General features: G+C 37.4%; 1 protein-coding gene across 1 annotated transcript in view; it reads left to right on the top strand.

Moving 5' to 3' along the window:
- The window catches only part of UBXN7 (UBX domain protein 7), a 58,870-nt gene extending 38,385 nt beyond the window's left edge, over positions 1–20,485 (top strand). The window contains exons 6-8 of the mRNA XM_027120573.1: positions 9,803–10,253; positions 10,383–10,462; positions 12,143–20,485. Coding sequence (XP_026976374.1) covers positions 9,803–10,253; positions 10,383–10,462; positions 12,143–12,304 — 693 coding nt within the window. The 3' untranslated portion in view covers positions 12,305–20,485. The remainder of the gene's footprint in view (positions 1–9,802; positions 10,254–10,382; positions 10,463–12,142) is intronic.

The raw sequence follows: 20,485 nt of genomic DNA, 5'->3' as shown, positions 1-20,485 counted from the left end.
TCAAAAAAGATCTTGCTGGGATTTATGTCAAAGAGTGTTCTTCCTATGTTTTCCTCTAAGAGTTTTATAGTGTCCGGTCTTACATTTATGTCTCTAATCCATTTTGAGTTTATTTTTGTGTATGGTGTTAGGGAGTGTTCTAATTTCATTCTTTTACATGTAGCTGTATAGTTTTCCCAGCACCACTTATTAAAAAGACTGTCTTTTCTCCATTGTATATCCTTGCCTCCTTTGTCATAGATTAGTTGACCATAGGTGCTTGGGTTTATCTCTGGGCTTTCTATTTTGTTCCATTGATCTATGTTTCTGTTTTTGTGCCAGTGCCATATTGTCTTGATTACTGTAGCTTTGTAGTATAGTCTGAAGTCAGGAAGTCTGATTCCTCCAGCTCCGTTTTTTTCCCTCAAGACTGCTTTGGCTATTCGGGTCTTTTGTGTCTTCATACACATTTTAAGAGTTTTTGTTCTAGTTCTGTAAAAAATGCCATTGGTAATTTGATAGGGATTGCATTGAATCTGTAGATTACTTTGGGTAGTATAGTCATTTTCACATGATTGATTCCTCCAATCCAAGAACGTGGTATATCTCTCCGTCTGTTGGTATCATGTTTAATTTCTTTCATCAGTGTCTTATAGTCTTCTGCCTACAGGTCTTTTGTCTCCTTCGGTAGGTTTATTCCTAGGTCTTTGATTCTTTTTGTTGCAATGGTAAATGGGAGTGTTTCCTTAATTTCTCTTTCAGAGTTTTCATCATTAGTATATAGGAATGCAAGAGAGTTCTGTGCATTAATTTTGTATTCTGCAGCTTTACCAAATTCATTGTTTAGCTGTAGTAGTTTTCTGGTGGCATCTTTAAGATTCTATAAGTATAGTATCATGTCATCTGCAAACAGTGACAGCTTTACTTCTTCTTTTCTGATTTGGATTCCTTTTATTTCTTTTTCTTCTCTGATTGCCGTGCCTAGAACTTCCAAAACTATGTTGAATAACAGTGGTGAGAGTGGACGTCCTTGTCTTGTTCCTGATCTTAGAGGAAATGCTTTCAGTTTTTCACCATTGAGAATGATGTTTGCCTGGGTTTGTCATATATTGCCTTTATTATGTTGAGGTAGGTTCCCTGTATGCCCACTTTCTTGAGAGTTTTTATCATAAATGGGTGTTGAATTGTGTCAAAAGCTTTTTCTGCATCTATTGAGATGATCATATGGTTTTTATTCTTCAGTTTGTTAATAGGGTGTATCACATGGATTGATTTACGTATATTGAAGAAACCTTGCATAAATTCCACTTGATCATGGTGTATGATCCTTGTAATGTGTTGTTGGATTCTATTTGCTAGTATTTTGTTGAGGATCTTTGTATCTATATTCATGAGTGATATTGGTCTGTAATTTTCTTTTTTTGTAGTATCTTTGTCTGGTTTTGGTATCAGGGTGATGGTCGCCTCATAGAATGAGTTTGGGAGTGTTCCTGCCTCCACAGTTTTTTGTAAGAGTTTGAGAAGGATGGGTGTTAGCTCTTCTCTAAATGTTTGATAGAATTCACCTGTGAAGCCATCCGGTCCTGGACTTTTGTTTGTTGGAAGATTTTTAATCACAGTTTCAATTTCATTACTTGTGATTGGTCTGTTCATATTTTCTATTTCTTCCTGGTTCAGTCTTGGAAGGTTATACCTTTCTAAGAATTTGTCCATTTCTTCCAGGTTGCCCATTTTATTGGCATAGAGTTGCTTGTAGTAGTCTCTTAGCATGCTTTGTATTTCTGCAGTGTCTGTTGTAACTTCTCGTTTTTAATTTCTAATTTTATTGATTTGAGTCTTCTCCTGCTTTTTCTTGATGAGTCTGTGTAATGGTTTATCACTTTTGTTTGTCTTCTCAAAGAACTAGCTTTTAGTTTTATTGATGTTTGCTATTGTTTTCTTGTTTTCTATTTCATTTATTTCTGCTCTGATCTTTATGATTTCTTTCCTTCCACTAACTTTGGGTTTTGTTTGTTCTTATTTCTCTAGTTCTTTTAGGTACAAGGTTAGATTTTTTTATTTGAGATTTTTCTTGTTTCTTGAAGTAGGCTTATATAGCTATAATCTTCCCTCTTAGAACTGCTTTTGCTGCATCCCATATGTTTTGGATTGTCGTGTTTTCATTGTCAGTTGTCTCTAGGTATTTTTTTATTTCCTCTTTGATTTCTTCAGTGATCTCTTAGTTATTTAGTACCGTATTGTTTAGCCTCCACGTGTTTGTGTTTTTTACGTTTTTTTCCCTGTAATTGATTTCTAATCTCATAGTGTCATGGTCACAAAAGATGCTTGATATGATTTCAATTATCTTAAATTTACTGTGGCTTGATTTGTGACCCAAGATGTGATCTATCCTGGAGAATGTTCCGTGCGCACTTGAGAATAAAGTATAATCTGCTGTTTTTGGATGGAATGTCCTATAAATATCAATTAAGTCCATCTTGTTTAATGTATCATTTAAAGCTTGTGTTTCCTTATTTATTTTCATTTTGGATGATCTGTCCACTGGTGAAAGTGGGGTTTTGAAGTACCCTGCTGTGATTGTGTTACTGTCAATTTCCCCTTTTATGGCTGTTAGTATTTGCCTTATGTATTGAGGTGCTCCTGTGTTGGGTTCATAAATATTTACAATTGTTATATCTTCTTCTTGGATTGATCTCTTGATCATTATGTAGTATCCTTCTTTGTCTCTTGGAATAGTCTTTGATTTAAAGTCTATTTTGTCTGATATGAGAATTACTACTCCAGCTTCCTTTTGATTTCCATTTGCATGGAATATCTTTTTCCATCCCCTCACTTTCAGTCTGTATGTGTCCCTAGGTCTGAAGTGGGTCTTTTTTAGACAGCATATGTACGGGTCTTGTTTTTGTATCCATTCAGCCAGTCTATGTCTTTTGGTTGGAGCATTTAATCCATTACATTTAAGGTAATTATCGATATGTATATTCCTATTACCATTTTTCTATTTGTTTGTGTTTGTTATTGTAGGTCTTTTCCTTCTCTTGTGTTTCCTGCCTAGAGAATTTCCTTTAGCATTTGTTGAAGTGCTGGTTTGGTTGTGCTGAATTGTCTTAGGTTTTGCTTGTCTGTAAAGGTTTTAATTTCTCCGTCAAATCTGATTGAGATCCTTGCTGGATAGAGTAATCTTGGTTGTAGGTTTTTCCCTTTCATCACTTTAAATATGTCCTGCCACTCCCTTCTGGCTTGCAGACGTTCTCCTGAAAGATCAGCTGTTAACCTTATGGGGATTCCCTTGTATGTTATTTGTTGTTTTTCCCTTGCTGCTTTTAATATTTTTTCTTTGTATTTAATTTTTGATAGTTTGATTAATATGTGCCTTGGCGTGTTTCTCCTTGGATTTATCCTGTATGGGAACTCTGTGCTTTTGGACTTGATTAACTATTTCCTTACCCATATTAGGGAAGTTTTCAACTATAATCTCTTCAAATATTTTCTCAGTCCCTTTCGTTTTCGCTGCTTCTTCTGGGACCCCTATAATTCGAATGCTGGTGCGTTTAATGTTGTCCCAGAGGCCTCTGAGACTGTCCTCGGTTCTTTTCATTCTTTTTTGTTTATTCTGCTCTGAAGTAGTTATTTCCACTATTTTATCTTCCAGGTCACTTATCCATTCTTCTGCCTCAGTTATTCTGTTATTGTTCCCTTCTAGAGAATTTTTAATTTCATTTATTCGTTGTTCATCACTGTTTGTTTGCTCTTTAGTTCTTCTAGGTCCTTGTTAAATGTTTCTTGTATTTTCTCCATTCTATTTCCAAGATTTTGGACCATCTTTACTATCATTATTCTGAATTCTTTTTCAGGCAGACTGCCTATTTTCTCTTCATTTGTTAGGTCTGGTGGGTTTTTACCTTGCTCCTTCATCTGCTGTGTGTTTCTTTGTCTTCTCATTTTGCTTAACTTACTGTGTTTGGGGTCTCCTTTTTTCAGGCTGCAGGTTCTTAGTTCCCGTTGTTTTTGGTGTCTGTCCCCAGTGGCTAAGGTTGGTTCAGTGGGTTGTGTAGCCTTCCTGGTGGAGGCGACTAGTGCCTGTATTCTGGTGGATGAGGCTGGATCTTATCTTTCTGGTGGGCAGGTCCACATCTGCTGGTGTGTTTTGGGGTGTCTGTGACCTTATTATGATTTTAGGCAGCCTCTCTGCTAATGGGTGGGGTTGTGTTCCTGTCTTGCTAGTTGTTTGGCATAGCGTGTCCAGCACTGTATCTTGCTGGTCGTTGAGTGGAGCTGGTCTTGGCCTTGAGATGGAGATCTCTGGGAGATTTTCGCCATTCGGTATTACGTGGGGCTGGGAGGTCTGTTGTGGACCAGTGTCCTGAATTTGGCTCTCCCACCTCAGAGGCACAGCCCTGATGCCTGGCTGGAGCACCAAGAGCCTGTCATCCCCACGGCTCAGAATAAAAGGGAGAAAGAAAGAAAGAGAGAGAGAGAGAGAGAGAGAGAGAGAGAGAGGAAGGAAGGAAAGAAAGAAAGAAAGAAAAGAGAAAGGAGGGAGGGAGGAAGGAAGAAAGAAAAAGAAAAAGATAAAATTAAAAAGTTATTAAAATAAAAAACAAAAAATTATTATTAAAAATTTTTTAAGTAGTTAAAAACAGAAAGAATGAAGAGAACAACCAAACCAAAAAACAAATCCCCTAATGATAACAAGCACTGAAAACCATACTGAAAAAACAGAAAAAAACCAGACAGAACCCTTGGACAAGTGCTAAAAGCAAAGCTGTACAGACAAAACCACACACAGAAGCATACACATACGTACAGAAAGAGAAAAAGGGGGGAAAATATATATCATTGCCCCCAAAGTCCACCTCCTCAATTTGGAATGATTTGTTGTCTATTCAGATATTCCAGAGATGCAGGGTACATTAAGTTGACTGTGGAGATTTAATCCGCTGCTCCTGAGGCTGCTGGGAGAGATTTCCTTTTCTCTTCTTTGTTCGCACAGCTCCCGGGGTTCAGCTTTAGATTTGGCCCCGCCTCTGCGTGTAGGTCGCCTGAGGACGTCTGTTCTTCACTCAGACAGGACGGGGTTAAAGGAGCAGCTGTTTTGGGGTCTCTGGCTCACTTAGGCCGGGGGGGGGGGAGGGAGGAGTATGCAGTGCCGGGTGAGCCTGCGGCGGCAGAGGCCAGCATGATGTTGCACCAGTCTGAGGCGCACCGTGCGTTCTCCCGGGGGAGTTGTCCCTGCATCACGGGACACTGGCAGTGGCGGGCTGCACAGCCTCCCAGGAGGGGAGGTGTGGATAGTGACCTGTGCCTGCACACAGGCTTCTTGGTGGCTACAGCAGCAGCCTTAGCGTCTCATGCCCGTCTCTGGGGTCCGCGCTGATAGCCACGGCTCGCGCCCGTCTGTGGAGCTCCTTTAAGCAGCGCTCTTAATCCCCACTCCTCGCGCACCAGGAAACAGAGGCAAGAAAAAGTCTCTTGCCTCTTCTGCAGTTCCAGACCTTTTCCCAGACTCCCTCCTGGCTAGCCGTGGCACACTAGCCCCCTTCAGGCTGTGTTCACGCGGCGAACCCCAGTCCTCTCCCTGGGATCCGACCGAAGCCGGAGCCTCAGCTCCCAGCCCCCGCCCACCCTGGCGGGTGAGCAGCCAAGCCTCTCGGGCTGGTGAGTGCTGACCGGCACCGATCCTCTGTGCGGGAATCTCTCCGCTTTGCCCTCTGCACCCCTATTGCTGCGCTCTCCTCCTTGGCTCCGAAGCTTTCCCCCTCCGCCACCCTTAGTCTTCGCCCATGAAGGGGCTTGTAAGCCTAGTGTGTGGAAACCTTTCCTCCTTCACAGCTCCCTCCCAGAGGTGCAGGTCCTGTCCCTATTCTTTTGTCTCTGTTTTTTTTTTTTTTTTCTTTTGCCCTACCCAGGTACTTGGGGAGTTTCTTGCCTTTTGGGAGGTCTGAGGTCTTCTACCAGTGTTCAGTAGGTGTTCTGTAGGAATTGTTCCACATGTAGATGTATTTCTGATGTATTTGTGGAGTGGAAGGTAATCTCCATGTCTTACTCGTCTGCCTTCTTGAAGCCTCTCTCAGCTTTCTTTTATACTTCATGCTTTTTGTGTCTTATTTGAGAAATCTTAGCCTAACCCAAGATTTTATCTCATATTTTTTATAGTTTTAGCTCTTCAGTCAGTGATCCACTTTGAATTAATTTTTGTATATGGTATTAGGGTGGGGTTGAGTTGGGGTTTTTTGTTTGTTTGCCTATGCCTGTATGCTTGTCCCAGCACTATTTGTTGAAAAGATTATCCTTTTCCCATTGAATTGCCTTTGTACCTTTGTCAGAAATTGATCATGGATGTGTGGGTTTATGGCATCTATTCTTTCCAGTGATTGATTTGTCTACCTTTATGTCATTATTTTACTGTCTTAATGATTACTATAGCTTTGTAATAAGTCTTGAAATTGCATGGTGTAAGCCCTTCAACTTTGTTCTTTATAGTTGTTCTGGCTATTTCAGGTCCTTTGCATTTCAGTATAAGTTTTAGAATCAGCTTGTCACTTTCTTCGAGGAAAGCTGCTGGGACTTTGATTGGAATTACATTAGCTCTATGGATCATTTTGGAGAGAATTGACATCTTAGCAGCATTGAGTCTTCATATCCATGGACATGGCATATATCTCTCCATTTATTTAAGCCTTGAATTTCTCTCAGCAGTGTTTTGTAGCTTTTGTATATTGACCTTGTAGCCTGCAGCCTTGCTACACTCACTTATTAGGTCTAGTAACTTTTTTATAGATTTCTTAGAATTTTCTATATACATGGTCATGTTGTCAGCAAATAAAGACTGATGTACTTCTTCCTTTACAATCTCTATTCCTTTTATTTCTTTTTCTTTTTCTTTCCAGTACAAAGTTAAATAGAAGTAGTGAGATTAGACATCCTTAACTTGTTTCTGGTGTTGGGGTGAAATTATTCAGTATTTGACCAATAAGTTTGATGTTAGCTATATGTTTCTTATATATATACTTTATCAGATTGAGGAAGTTTCCTTTTATTCCTGATTTGCTGAGGTTTTATGAGAGGTTTTTGTCATGTGATTTTTTGTATCTATTGAAATGATAATATGGTTTTCTTTTTTAGTGAATTCCATTGGTTGGTTTTCTAATGTTAAACCAACCTTACATTCGTGGGCTAAAACCCACTTGGTTATGATGCATTGCTTTTTTATATATTGTTAAGTTTGATATACTAAAATTTTGTCAAGAATTTTTATATCTCTGTTTATGAGGGTTATTGGTTTATAGTTGTGTTTTTTTTTTTTTTGTCTTTTGTTTTCCGTGTAAGAGCTTGATCTTGTCTGGCTTTGGTATCAGGTTAATGCTGGCCTCACAATGAACTAGGAAGTATTTCTTCCTCTTTGGTTTTCTGGAAGAGTTTGTGTAGAATTGGTATTATTTCTTCCTTAATAATTGATGACATTTACAAGCGAAGCCACCTGGGCATAGAGTTTTCTTTGTAGGAAGTTTTAAACTACAAATTCAATTTCATTGATAGATATAGGACTATTTGGGTATCTGTTTCTTCTTTATTGAGCTTTAGTAGGTTGTGTCTTTCCAGGGATTTGTCCATTTTACCTGAAGTGTCAAAGATGTAAAGTTGTTCATTGTATTTATTATTCCTTCAATGACGGTGGTATCTGTAGGGATGGCCCTTTTTCCAGTCCTGTAACTGGTAATTTGTGGCTTTTTTCCCCCTGACAGTCTGACTAGAGGCTTATCAAGTTTATTGACTTTTTAAAAACCCAGCTTTGGGTTTCATTGATTTTTCTTTTGTTTCCTAAGTTATTGGTTGATTTCTGTCCTTTTTCCTTCTGCATGGTTTGAGTTTAATTTAATTTTTTTCATATGGGGTACTTTTTAATTTAAGATGGAAATTTAGTTATTAATTTGAGACTTTCTTTTCTAATGTAGGCATTTAGTTCTATACTTTCTCTGTAAGTGCTGCTTTAGTTCCATTCCACAATTTTTTTTAGCTGCAAGGGGAACTGGTAAATAGAATTTTTTAGTGGGACATATTTCATTTATAGACATAATTAGGATTCTGTAAGTAAGGATTCAGAGGAGAAAGAATGTTGGGTAGGAAGCCAGCAGTGTCTACCATGGCAGCAATCTTTAAAAATCAAGCTACACGTTATGCAATATCATTATTATAAACCTGCAGTTCACCTAAGCCATTGCAGGTCACATGGGCACATCTACTTGCTTTTTGTTTTTGTTTTTTTTGGTGGTAAATTAGCCTTAAGTTTCTTTAAAATTTAAAAAAGTTTTTTTGCTATATGATTGGCAGATAGGGAAAGCCAAATTGAGGGTCCTTTAGTTTTTTGTTAGCAACCTAAACTTTTTATGGTGGAAAATTTTTAAGTACAAGGAATTTATTGAGCTTCTGTGTATCCATTAACTGATTTCAATAATTAACAACATGTGGCCAGTCTTATTACAGTTATACCCCATCCTTTGTGCATTATTTTGAATCAAATCTCAGAATTCATTGTTTCATTCATTAAATACTTTGGCATGTATCTTTAAAAGATAAAGGTTCTTTTTATTTTTAAAAAACAGTCACAGTACCATTAACATAACCTCTAAAAATTAACAGTAGTTCCTTTATATTATAAGGTATCCAGTGTTCAATTTTTGGCTATCATAAAAAATTTTTTTTGTATAATTTGTTTTGAGTTAGGATCTAAATAAGTTCCATTCAAGCAATTCATATTTTGTGACTCAATAAGTTTAGTGAAACCTGTGACATTAGAACTTTTCCAAGGCAAAAGCTATTGAAAATTGTTTTTCATGATCACAGTGAAAACCTTCATTGAAATTAAGCTTGGGAAAATATAGTTGTTTTTTCATATTTTTTTTTGCGGTGTTTTGTTTTGAATGTTAAAGATCTGACTGTTAGATTTTTTGAAAAATGATCATTACTGAGTTATTGATTGATTGATACCCTTCTGTGCGCCAAAGCAGGGCTAGTTGAAGTATACAATGGTAAGCAAGATAGACATCTTTCTCTGTGTTTAGTCATTTTAAATACTGATGTTTTGGTTTTATATTTGAAATCTTAATTCATGTCTTGTTCTGGGCAAGGAATAAATTGTTTTCTTGATTCCTCTCCCCTACCACCAAATCTTGTGCTTGCAATCATTGTGCCAGATGGTATGACAGTTTTTTTTTTTTTTTTTTTTTTTTTTTTTTTTTATTTTTTTTATTTTTTTATTTTTTTTTTTTATATTTTTAGGTATGACAGTTTTTATTTTTGTTTTTAAAATTCCATTCCAACTTGGCTGTGTAAGACAAAGTTGTTGCCCTCAAATAGCTTAAAATTTGGGCTTCCCTGGTGGCGCAGTGGTTAAGAATCCGCCTGCCAATGCAGGGGACACGGGTTCGAGCCCTGGTCCGGGAAGATCCCACATGCCGCGGAGCAACTAAGCCCGTGCACCACAACTACTGAGCCTGCGCTCTAGAGCCCGTGAGCCACAACTACTGAAGCCCGTGTGCCACAACTACTGAAGCCCGCGTGCCTAGAGCCTGTGCTCCGCAACAAGAGAAGCCACCACAATGAGAAGCCTGTTCCCTGCAACAAAGAGTAGCCCTCGCTCACTGCAACTAGAGAAAGCCCGCGTGCAGCAGCAAAGACCCAATGCAACCAAAAATTAAATAAATGAATAAATAAATAAATTTAAAAAAAAAATAGCTTAAAATTTAATAGAAGAGATACATCCAGCAGAAAATAATAATGGCAAGCTGTTACATTTCCTGTGCCCTATTTGACTTGATTATTTTTTGGTTTAACTGTTTTCTTTTTCTTTCTACCCATGTTTTATGACTGCATCTTGCAGGAGAGTCTTATAGATGCAAGTGAAGACAGCCAGCTAGAAGCTGCCATCAGAGCCTCCTTGCAGGAGACACATTTTGATTCCACACAGACAAAACAGGATAGCCGCTCAGATGAAGAATCTGAATCTGAACTTTTTTCTGGCAGTGAGGAGTTCATATCCGTTTGTGGCTCTGATGAGGAGGAGGAGATAGAGAATCTTGCCAAGTCTAGAAAGTCTCCCCACAAAGATTTGGGGCATAGAAAAGAGGAGAACAGAAGGTCACTGACTGAGCCCCCTGCCAGAACTGAGCCTGGAACAGCCACAAACCACCAAGGATTGCCAGCGATGGATTCAGAAATATTGGAGATGTCACCTGAAAAATCAGATGGAATAGTGGAGGGCATTGATGTAAATGGTGGGTTACATTTTAGATTTCCTTTACTTAATACTTGAATATTACTGAAGGGATTTGTTTATTTGTTTAAATTAGTCTTCTATCTTAAGCAGCTATATCTCTCTATATATTTTTTAACCCTTCCTTTAGGACCAAAAGCACAGCTGATGTTGCGGTATCCAGATGGAAAAAGGGAACAAATCACTCTTCCAGAGCAAGCTAAACTACTAGTAAGTATATCTAATTGGAAGCATTTACTCGAAGCAGAAAAACTAATTGGCATAATTAGCTTGATGATTCTTTGAAATATGTGTTAGGTCTGACCTCTAACTGGAAACTTCACTGTGGTGAATCTTAATTCCAACTGCTTTATTTCCTTCCCAAATTATCTTGGGCAACTCACATAGTCCATTGTAGCCAAGGCATTTCTGTTCCATGGCTGCATGTAATAGAAACCCAACTGAAATTATTACCTGGAAAAGGGGAGTGGGGTTATTTGAAGACTGTAGAGGGGCCTCCTGGGTTTCCTAGTAGCTGGAACTGCAAAGTAGTTAAGAACCAAGACTATTTTCCTGTGTGTTTCTCTTGTGGGGCCTGTTGGGTTTTCCCCTTGTGATTCTCTACTTCATACCATTCTTCTCTCTGTATTCTGGTGGCTTTTGTTTGCAAAACAGCTTGTACATAGTCTGTCATACCGGTGCTTTGAGGGCCTTTTCCTCCAGAGTCCACAGCTGATGGGCCCTCCCTCCATATTTTTCAACTTCTAGAAAAGAGAATGAGTCTGACTTGCTTAGATTAGCCTATGAATGGATCCTCCTTGAGTCAGGTGTTCATACCTGGCCATTTGCTGTGGCTAAAAATAATTAGAATCTTGAAGACTGTGACTTGAATGCAAGTAGGCTCTGGCCTCTGGTGCTAATATCCAGACTGTCTCCCTAGTCTAGTAATTGGAAAGGAATGGGAGATGAGACAATGAATACAACAAGTATAGACCACTTTTTTGAGAAGGTTGGTTGTGAAGCTAGAGTGGGGAGTGAGCAGTAATCAGAGGGGAAAAGATGATCAAAGGAGAGACTGAGCATGTTTAAGTCTTATGGGAGGTATCTGCAGAGAAGATGTTGAAGATACCTGTAAAAGAGTGGTATTCCGTGGTGGCACAGTTTCTGAGATGACAAGAAGGGATTCAATGCACAGGTGACAAGATAGGATGAATGACATATCTTCCCTGATAAATAGAAAGAAGGAAAACTGATAAAATGTTTAAAAATTAGGACAATAGTTTTTTTGTTTTTTTTTAAGGGAACTTTATTTTTATTTATTTATTTATTTATGGCTGCTTTGGGTCTTCATTGCTGCACAGGCTTTCTCTAGTTGTGGTGAGCGGGGGCTACTCTTCATTGTGGTGCGTGGGCTTCTCATTGTGATAGATTCTCTTGTTGCGGAGCACGAGCTCTAGGCACATGGCTTCAGTTGTTGTGGCACAAGGGCTCAGTAGTTATGGCTTGCGGGCTCTAGAGTACAGGCTCAGTAGTTGTGGCACACAGGTTTAGTTGCTCCGTGGCATGTGGGATCTTCCTGGACCAGGGCTCGAACCCGTGTCCCCTGCATTGTCAGGCAGCTTCTTAACCACTGCACCACCAGGGAAGAAATTGGGTTTGTTTATTGGAGAGACAGTAATAACCCTGTATATTTCAGTATCACTTAATGGCTCTAAATTATTGGGTGCAGGTTTAGTATCTCCCCATCCAGAGGGTTATATTGGCCCTTCCATAAGAGTAAGCTTCAATTATCTGAAAGAATAACTTAAACTTTTATCTGATTTTAAAATGAATGTTATATTTTTAATTCTTCAATATGCTCTTTCTTTTTGTTTCCATCTAACAGCTTTGTCTTTCTGTTATTTTTCATAGGCTTTGGTGAAGCATGTCCAATCTAAAGGATATCCAAATGAACGTTTTGAACTTCTCACCAACTTTCCTCGAAGGAAACTCTCTCATCTGGACTATGATATTACATTACAGGAGGCAGGCCTTTGTCCTCAAGAGACTGTCTTTGTACAGGAAAGAAATTAACATCATGGCCTGACCTCTCTCAGCTTACCCCTTTTTTTCCCTTTTTCTGTGAGATACCATGTCACTGAGTATGTATTTTGGCTCATAGGACCATAGAGCCAAAGTTGGGCAAGCAAGTCACCTGCCTTCTCTTTTATTTCTTGTTCTCTCCTATAATCAGTCTCACATACCCCACCCCACCCCTCTTTTTCTCTCTTCTCCCATTTTCTTCTTTTTCCTACTTTTCTCTCTTTCTTACCTAATCTGGTGACCAAATGGAAGTGTTAGGATAAGACCTCCTAGTACTGGCAGCAGGAAATGTATGTTCCAATAAGTGGTCTCTTACACAGCACTTTTTTGGGATCAAATGATAATGTTACTCCTCAGACTCCTTTGGTAAAGGAATGGCTAGATTCAGAATAAGAGCAGCCTCCTTTTTTTGTAAGCCCCATGTTTAGTAGGGAGAGGAAATTCTCTAACACATGTTTTGTTTTATTATTCATGTAGGAAATAATCGTGTAACAGTGTCCAGGGTTTTGTTTACATGGAAAAAGCGTCCTTTATAATTATTGCTCATCATATTTAAAATTTTTTTCAAAGGATTCCCATCTTCCCAGCTAGAATTGTTTCCATGATATGTGTTATTGACAGAAAGAATGTTAAACTAGGGTGAGTAGCATGGGGTGGCTTTCAATATCCTAGCCTGAGACAGCTTTCTTTATTACTCTATAAACTATCTTGATCCTGCTAGTCCTGGAATGGACATTTCGTGAGCATATTGTGGTGACTGGGATAGGAAGGTGCTTGCTGTTCTTGCCAGTGCAGCATAATAGTTCCTTTGGCCCTTCCATTGTTTGGGTCCACAAGTGATCTGTAGGAAGGCAGATGTTCAATAATCATGAGTACAGTGGCTTGTAGTTGTAACCACTATGGTTATTGATTGTCCTATGTACTTTAAGGCATACTTAATGTATGCCCCAGGGGAAAAAGAAAAGATGCAGCTGAGAGTTGCTAACCATGTTCCTTTGGTTAGAAATAATGATTCATTTTTTACCCTTGGTTGGAACAGTCTCTAAAAGGCTCTGGTGATTGAATGAGCCTAATTCCTCATGCTGTTTCTTGCAAAAGGTATCAAAACTGAAAACCTCTCTAAGTAGAAGACCTTTAAAATCAATTCATAAGACAACATTTAGTAAGGGAGGTGGGGAAGATTACCAGTAATCTTCAGATGTGGGTTTTTTCTGCCAACAAAAGCCACATTCAAATTATAGTTGATGAATGCTTTTTTCAGTATTATTTAGAAGAGGCCATCTTGAATCTATATAATATGATTTGACTTATCAGCTTCACATTATGCTCGATTCTTATTTTGAGCTTTAGAGTCCTCTGAAGGGGTAGTAGTAACTCTGGTGGCAAAAATCAGAACTTTAACTTGTTATAAAACCATAATACAGAATGAACGTATTTTGTCAATTGGGGTTTAGATTGACTGATTCTTCTGCTTGAGGAACATAAATTGCTATTGCTCAGAGACCTTTAGGTTCCCATCTACTTTAAGATCACTCTCTTGGCAACTAGGGGATTAAAAAAAAAAAACATGCTTGTTTTTGCTAGTACACAATTAGCGAATACAGTTTCTAATGGTTGGACTTTGAGGGACCCTCTCTAAAGAATGAGTTATGTATCTCCTCAAGGAAATCATGGAAAATTCTGTTTATTCTTCAGTGAGTCCTATTGAATTAATGTTCTTACATTTTTTTCTAAGTCTGTGTAAGTGCTTATGTATAAGTATATAATTGTATAAATATTTATAAATATATTTATATAATTACAATTTCATTTATACCTTGAGTCAAAGTTCTCTCTTTAGATTGGTGACTGAGTAATACCACTTCGGTGTTTTTTTCATAGGCTCTCGAGGCTAACTAGCAGCTTCTGATTTAGTGAGGAGGCATGGTTTTCATGTTAATTCCTCAGTTGTATCTCTGAAATTGGATAATATACTTGCTATCTGAAGAAAAGAGCTATATACAAAGGTGCATTAGAGGGTAAAAAAATTGTTGGTTGTAGACAAGGTCAGAAATCTAGAAATTCAGGGAGGCACAGGGTAAGAAATGAGGTTATGCTCAGTGTTGGTGCTGTCATGGCACCTATCTCCACTCGGCAAAGTCACAGCTAAAGTCCAAATCTGTCAAAAATATGAAGTCAAGAATTTTCCCCATAGGATTCTGTTTCATTCTTTTACCTACTAGTTTCTTTTTATAAAACATATCTAGAGAACTTGAGACAACATGTTCGTTAATGATAAGATGTAGTTCTTTCTGATAAGCTCAGCCCTGGCATATCCATTTATGAGAAACCAAAGTAACTTTTTCAACTTCGATTACTGTGAGATGACCACATCAAAGTGATATAAGTAAGCATATCAAAGAGATAGGGCATGAGATACTGATCCAACTTAGATAAAACTGGAGTGTTTAGAGTACAAGATTAGAGGATTTTATTTTATTTTGAGGCAGGAGTGTAATTATCCTGGCCTTGATATAGAGGCCCATGGGGGAGGCATTATGGATTGTACCCAAGAAGAGTATGGATTGTGCTTTGTTCAAGAACTTAATCCACTTAGGTAGTATGTCTTATTTCTTCTGCAAATTCCTTAGCTCTTTGGAGGAGAGGTTTTATTGAATAGATAAAATGAAGTTAGTAAGATAGGTAAAAATAGTCATTCCTTGTAGGTATTGGAAACAGCTTGAGAGAGATCTTAAAAGGTAAGGAGGAAAAGAACAAGATAGACTTTGAGAGTAAATGACAGGAGACAAATATAAAGAGATGAAATGAAAACTAGCAGGGGAAAGGTAACAGGAAGTCTTTTGAATTTGATTTAGGAAGGAACCAGAGAAGAGAACAGCTAAATGAGGGAAGAACAGGGAACTAATTTTGAGTAACTAATGTGCGAAGTACTTTATGTGCATTTTCTCCTTTAATCTCCCTAAGAACTCTACCAAATGGATATTTCCCCCATTTTATAGATAAGGAAGAAAATTGAAGCGCAGAGAACTTGTTCAGGATGTCACAGCTAGTAAGTAAGTGGCAAAATCAAAATTGGCATTCATGCTTTTCACTCCCATGCTGTAGTCTCCTGCAATAGGAATCAATTTGCTCAAAAGGTTATCTTCGCATTGTTTGGCTCTGTAAGTTACCATTTGATTTTTTTCCTTAAAGCTTGTGAGATTTGTGCTATGCCTATAAATTCTTATTTACACTGTTATTTTGAGGGGCAGATTACTGATTGCTTTTTTAAAATGATACAGTGATGAAAATGTAAGAGGAAAATAACTATGGCATTATTTGCCAAGAAAAAATGGAAAGGATAAAAAAGAATTTTATCAAATTTTTAACCATTTCTCAGAAAAGATACAATTATCTTTTCTATATCCCATCTGTATTAGATTATTGAAACTTCTATGTGTATATTTTTAAATCTCCTATAAAATTCTACTTCCTTGATTCTATAAGTTAACAATTATTTGAGTCCTTAATCAAAGTTGGAAAAATCTTGAAATCCAAGATCTGGTTCCTGCCTGTTTTATCCAGTTGGAGAGACACACTACACTTGAGATAATAGGAGAATATGTAAATGCTTACCTTTTTGAGACTGCACCATAATTACAATAGAAGTTTAGAAAGGGTAAAGAATAGTGTAGGCTTTAGTTAGGAAAATAAAACTGGAAAGTGGCAAACACTGTGGCTCAGATTTTCTTTTGACTTACCTGTATTCTTTAGTTCCACCTTTTGTAACTACTAGATTTAGGGCATGATGTTTTAACAGTAAGGCATAACTAGTACCCAAGTAGGAAAGAATTATTGATTCCAGGATTAAAGATTTTAGCTAGCAGGGATCTCACTTGGATACTTAGGAAAATACCAGAGGGAGCCACTTGCTACTGAAAAGTGAAGGAAAGATTTAATTTCTATACCCAGGTACAAATTAAATGTATAGTACAATATATTATATATGATATGCAGAAAGGGCCCTATATGTAGGCAATAAGTGTACTTGGGTAACAGCTCTGCTTCTAATTAACAGAGAACTGGACTAGATCAATAGTTCTTAGTCTGTTCAAGTAAAAGGGCTTGTAATTTTAAAATTCAGCAGTGGTGGGGAGTTGTGGGGTTAAGTATAAATATCATTAATTCCATAAGTGGAGAAAATGTAAATGTGCATATGGAATTGCAGACCTTTTGCAGAAACTCTTGGAACCTACAGATTGTAGACCACTGAATTAGATTATCTCTGAATCCTTTCCACTCCAAAATTTAATGCTTTTAGTCTCTTACCTTTATTTTATATATTATCCCTAGAGTAATTAAAAGTATACTTGTTAATCAGTTCTTGCTTTTTTTTTCCTGTGTCCAGGTTTCATTTGCCCAGTAACTTGCTCTACCCTACTGTGATGACTGTAATCTCCAGAAAGGAGAGTATAATAGTTACAGATCTAGTAATGATCTTTTAAACACAATTCATTACTTCTAAAACTTAATGCTGTGTTCCTAATCAGTGTTGAGTATGACTAAAATGTAATGAGAACCAAATATTTCACTGACACCAGAGTTAAATTTTATTTTGTATGTGTACTTAAACAAAGCACTTTACTGGCTGAGCAATTGTTAGGAAATTGATTTGTGTAAGCTGTAGAAGTCACACTTGGTTTTGACAGAAACAAGTGTTTCAAGATCCAATTAGGCCAACTTTTTAAAATATTTCTTATCCCATAGAGTGTATCTCCATGGTGTCATTCTCTCTCTGGCCCTCTTTCATTTGGAGCCAGAGAGAGAGAGTAAATAGTATTCAGTAGTACTACTCAATAGTAAATCATGGGATGGGGGTTGATGAATAAGTAATGTCTTGTGTAAAACTAAATGAGAGTAAGAAGAACCCACCCTTCTGGTGAACATGGCAGTTTTCCAGTAGGACCACTTAAAGACAGCTGTGTACTATGAATATTCAACTTCATTGATTTGCCTTGCTTAGCATTTTAGTTACTGCCTCACCATGCAGTTTAGTATTGCACTGTACACATTTTAGAATGGTGGTAAGAATGTTCTTTAGTACTGAAAATAACCAACAGAGAACACCAAGCCTGACATTGATTTCTCCTGACATGTAGAAATTTGGTATTTCAGTGATGGCTATTTTGGTCTTTGATTCACCTATGTATCAATCCTGCTAGAGAGACAGCTTAGAATCTAGCTTTTTTCAGTAGAGATTATGATGACCTTGGTAGTTTTCCCATGAAGTGATCTCGTGGTTAAATTATTGGATATAATGACACCCTTAAATTAGAAAATCTTTTAATATAATTTTCTATTTTATTTTTCTATTCTCTTCTTGATTTTTGACATCTTTTCTCAGAAAATGTCTTGATTTTTAATGAAAATTGGCTGTGTTTAAGAAATTCCATTTCTAAATTTTAATATGTAACATTTTTCATTTTTCATAAATTAATAGACAAGGAAAGAATTTGAGGCAAACATCATTTTTATAACTCATTTTCTCTCTACCTAAGAATCCTTATTCCAAATATAGAATAGCTAGCTCCATGATACCCCTCCGCCTTTTTTGGCCTATGGAATGCAGTTGTATTGCTTAGAATCTCAGTCATTCTCATAAACATGATAGTGTTTGGTACAGGCCTTGCTTTGACATATGATCTCAAAGTAGAGTTGAGCAATCTAATATGAACTACTTTAATAAAACATAATTTAGCATTTCTGTATTTTCAAAAGATAACCAGATTTATTTGTAGGATTAGAGATACAAATACCGATGGTAGTATTTTGCCTAAGAACAATCAAATATTAATCTATAAATATGGAAAGCTGCCTTGTTGTATTTAATTCTCTTGCAACAAACAGCAAATTTTTGTTGCTTGCCTAATAGTATTTCCTCTACAGAGATCAAAATGCCCTAAGATTTTATATCCCTTATAAGGTCACTTGGGTTTACAAATTGGAAGAATAAGCTGGACTTAACATAAGAAAAATTTTACCTCCATTAAAAGAAGTTGTTAATCTAACTGGGCCACCATGAATCACTCATTTATTAGACATGGTAAATAAAATGGGAAACATTTCAAATAATTAGATAAATTCTGACCTGGAATTGAATTCTCCCTTCCTTAAAATCTTTTCTATTTGCTTTTTTCATAAACTCAATATGGGCATCTTATCTGATAAGGGAGAAATTCTTGATATGGAGCCATTCCCTGCCATTGTGCTTTTTTCCCCCTCTGTCAAGGTCACTGACTTTAAGTACATGTCACCAGGATATATTTCAAGTTAATGGCATTGGAATGTTGATGCTCAGTTGGATATCTTTCTGTTTTCAACAAAATGGCTTTATAGTATGCTTTTCTCAAAGCTTCTGTGTTCTTAATAATGGAAAATATCAATAAATGGTGTGATTCAAAATATAAATAGGTTTTTGACACTGATAATCAGATGCTCTTAACAGTAGCTTTTTGATAATTCATTGCCCTGTAAGTTAAACCTCATGTGGAGTGACCATTGCCACCAGAAAATCCCCTCTTACATGCTAATTAGAATGAAAGGAGTATGTGACCTCCACTTTTCAGTTAATGAGTAGGAAGTTTGTAGGGGCTGTTTATCTTACCTGTTGGGGGACTTGGGCCTTGTTACTTTCCTCGGTTTGTCACTTCGGTTTGGAAAGGGTATTTAAAACTTGCTGGGAAACAGACAGTAAAGCTATGAGATAATCCTCTAGTCTTAAATGTAGAGAAATGAGTACCAGTTGATGCTACCACAATACTTAGACTTTGAGGGGCTTCCAGCCAAGCTTTGGCATGAATTTTAGACACAATTTTATTCACTCTTAAGAATCTTTCTTTCTAGAATGGTTTTCCCTTTGATTGTTAACAACTTCTAAGCATCTGGTGTCTTTTTTTTTTTAACCCTTTAAGAAACAAAGTAGGTATTGATTGTTCCATGGAAACACTCAGGAGTGTTTGTAGGCTTCTGTGCATGCTTTGTATGAATTTAGTTTGAACAATGCGTTCTGAATCATCTGGGATGTCCAATTCTGGCATGTCTTCACTAACTGTGTTTTTTAAACATTTTCCATGTCATTTTCCAAACCTCACTTCCCATCTTATTCTGAGAAGTTTAACCAAGGAATGAAATTTGGGGATAGGGATGGGGGTGGGTTGGGGGCTTGAGTGAAGTCAACTTAGGGTATTTGCTTTAGTGTTCTCAAGCAGTTTCTCACAGTGTTTAGAAATTCCCTGGGATGTTTGTGTACTCACCTTATTCTGGATAAAGTGGTGGTCTTAGTGAGATTTGCATTCTTAATGCAGGACAGGCTCTAAATTTAATCTGTAGTGTAACTTTGTTATTGAATCCAAGAAGATAATGGACAGAGACAGTGCTTCTATTGTAATGTTTCTGGCAAGTGTTCCCTAAAATGCACATATGTATAGTTCTCAGTTTTCTGGGCTTTAATCCCGTGGTGCTAGGAGATATCATTTATTTCTGCAGTTCTTCTCAAGAGTGGGAAGAAGGCTTTGGGCCGTGTGAGAAAGGGGCAACTGGATCATCCACTAAATTTTTTTGTTCAAGACACACTAGAGACCCTCCTGTATTTCTAGTAAGTGATAATAAAGGTGCTAGGGAAAGCCTTAAATCTGAAGACATATGGAGGCCGTAGAAAATCTAAACTTGTAGGAGGAGAAAAACAAGCCGTTAGATAAAGCAGAGCTGTAACTGCTGGCTAAGACTCAATGGAACTTCCACTTGCTCTAAAACCAGGGAAATCTTAGATAACTGGGTGTGATATATCTATAGATACACATAGTCTATAGGTAAATAATTTCTAAAATGAGGATCTTTCTCTCAGTTGGTGATCCTCTGGTTTTGGCTGTACCAAATTGTGAATATTCTTGCTGTGTTGTACCCAGTTGCTTTATATTGATATTGCAACTTGAATTGGGGAGGGGGGCGGTGGGACATTTGGGGTTGGGGAGGGAGGGAAGTCTTTTGAAGACATCAGCTCACTGTGCTGAGAGAGGGACCAAACTCAAGGAAACCTCTGATCTATAAATTCAACTGCTGCATTTTTTTATAAATACATGTAAATGTCCTGTTGTAATATTTGATCTTGGAAATAAAATCAAAAACTTTTCAGTA

The sequence above is a fragment of the Aethalodelphis obliquidens genome, unplaced genomic scaffold, assembly GCF_003676395.1.
Source record: "Aethalodelphis obliquidens isolate GAN/ISIS:26980383/991018 unplaced genomic scaffold, ASM367639v1 scaffold1, whole genome shotgun sequence".
In the NCBI taxonomy this organism is placed as follows: domain Eukaryota; kingdom Metazoa; phylum Chordata; class Mammalia; order Artiodactyla; family Delphinidae; genus Aethalodelphis; species Aethalodelphis obliquidens.
Note: the sequence above shows the minus strand (reverse complement) of the source record. Positions and strands in the feature narration are given on the sequence as shown.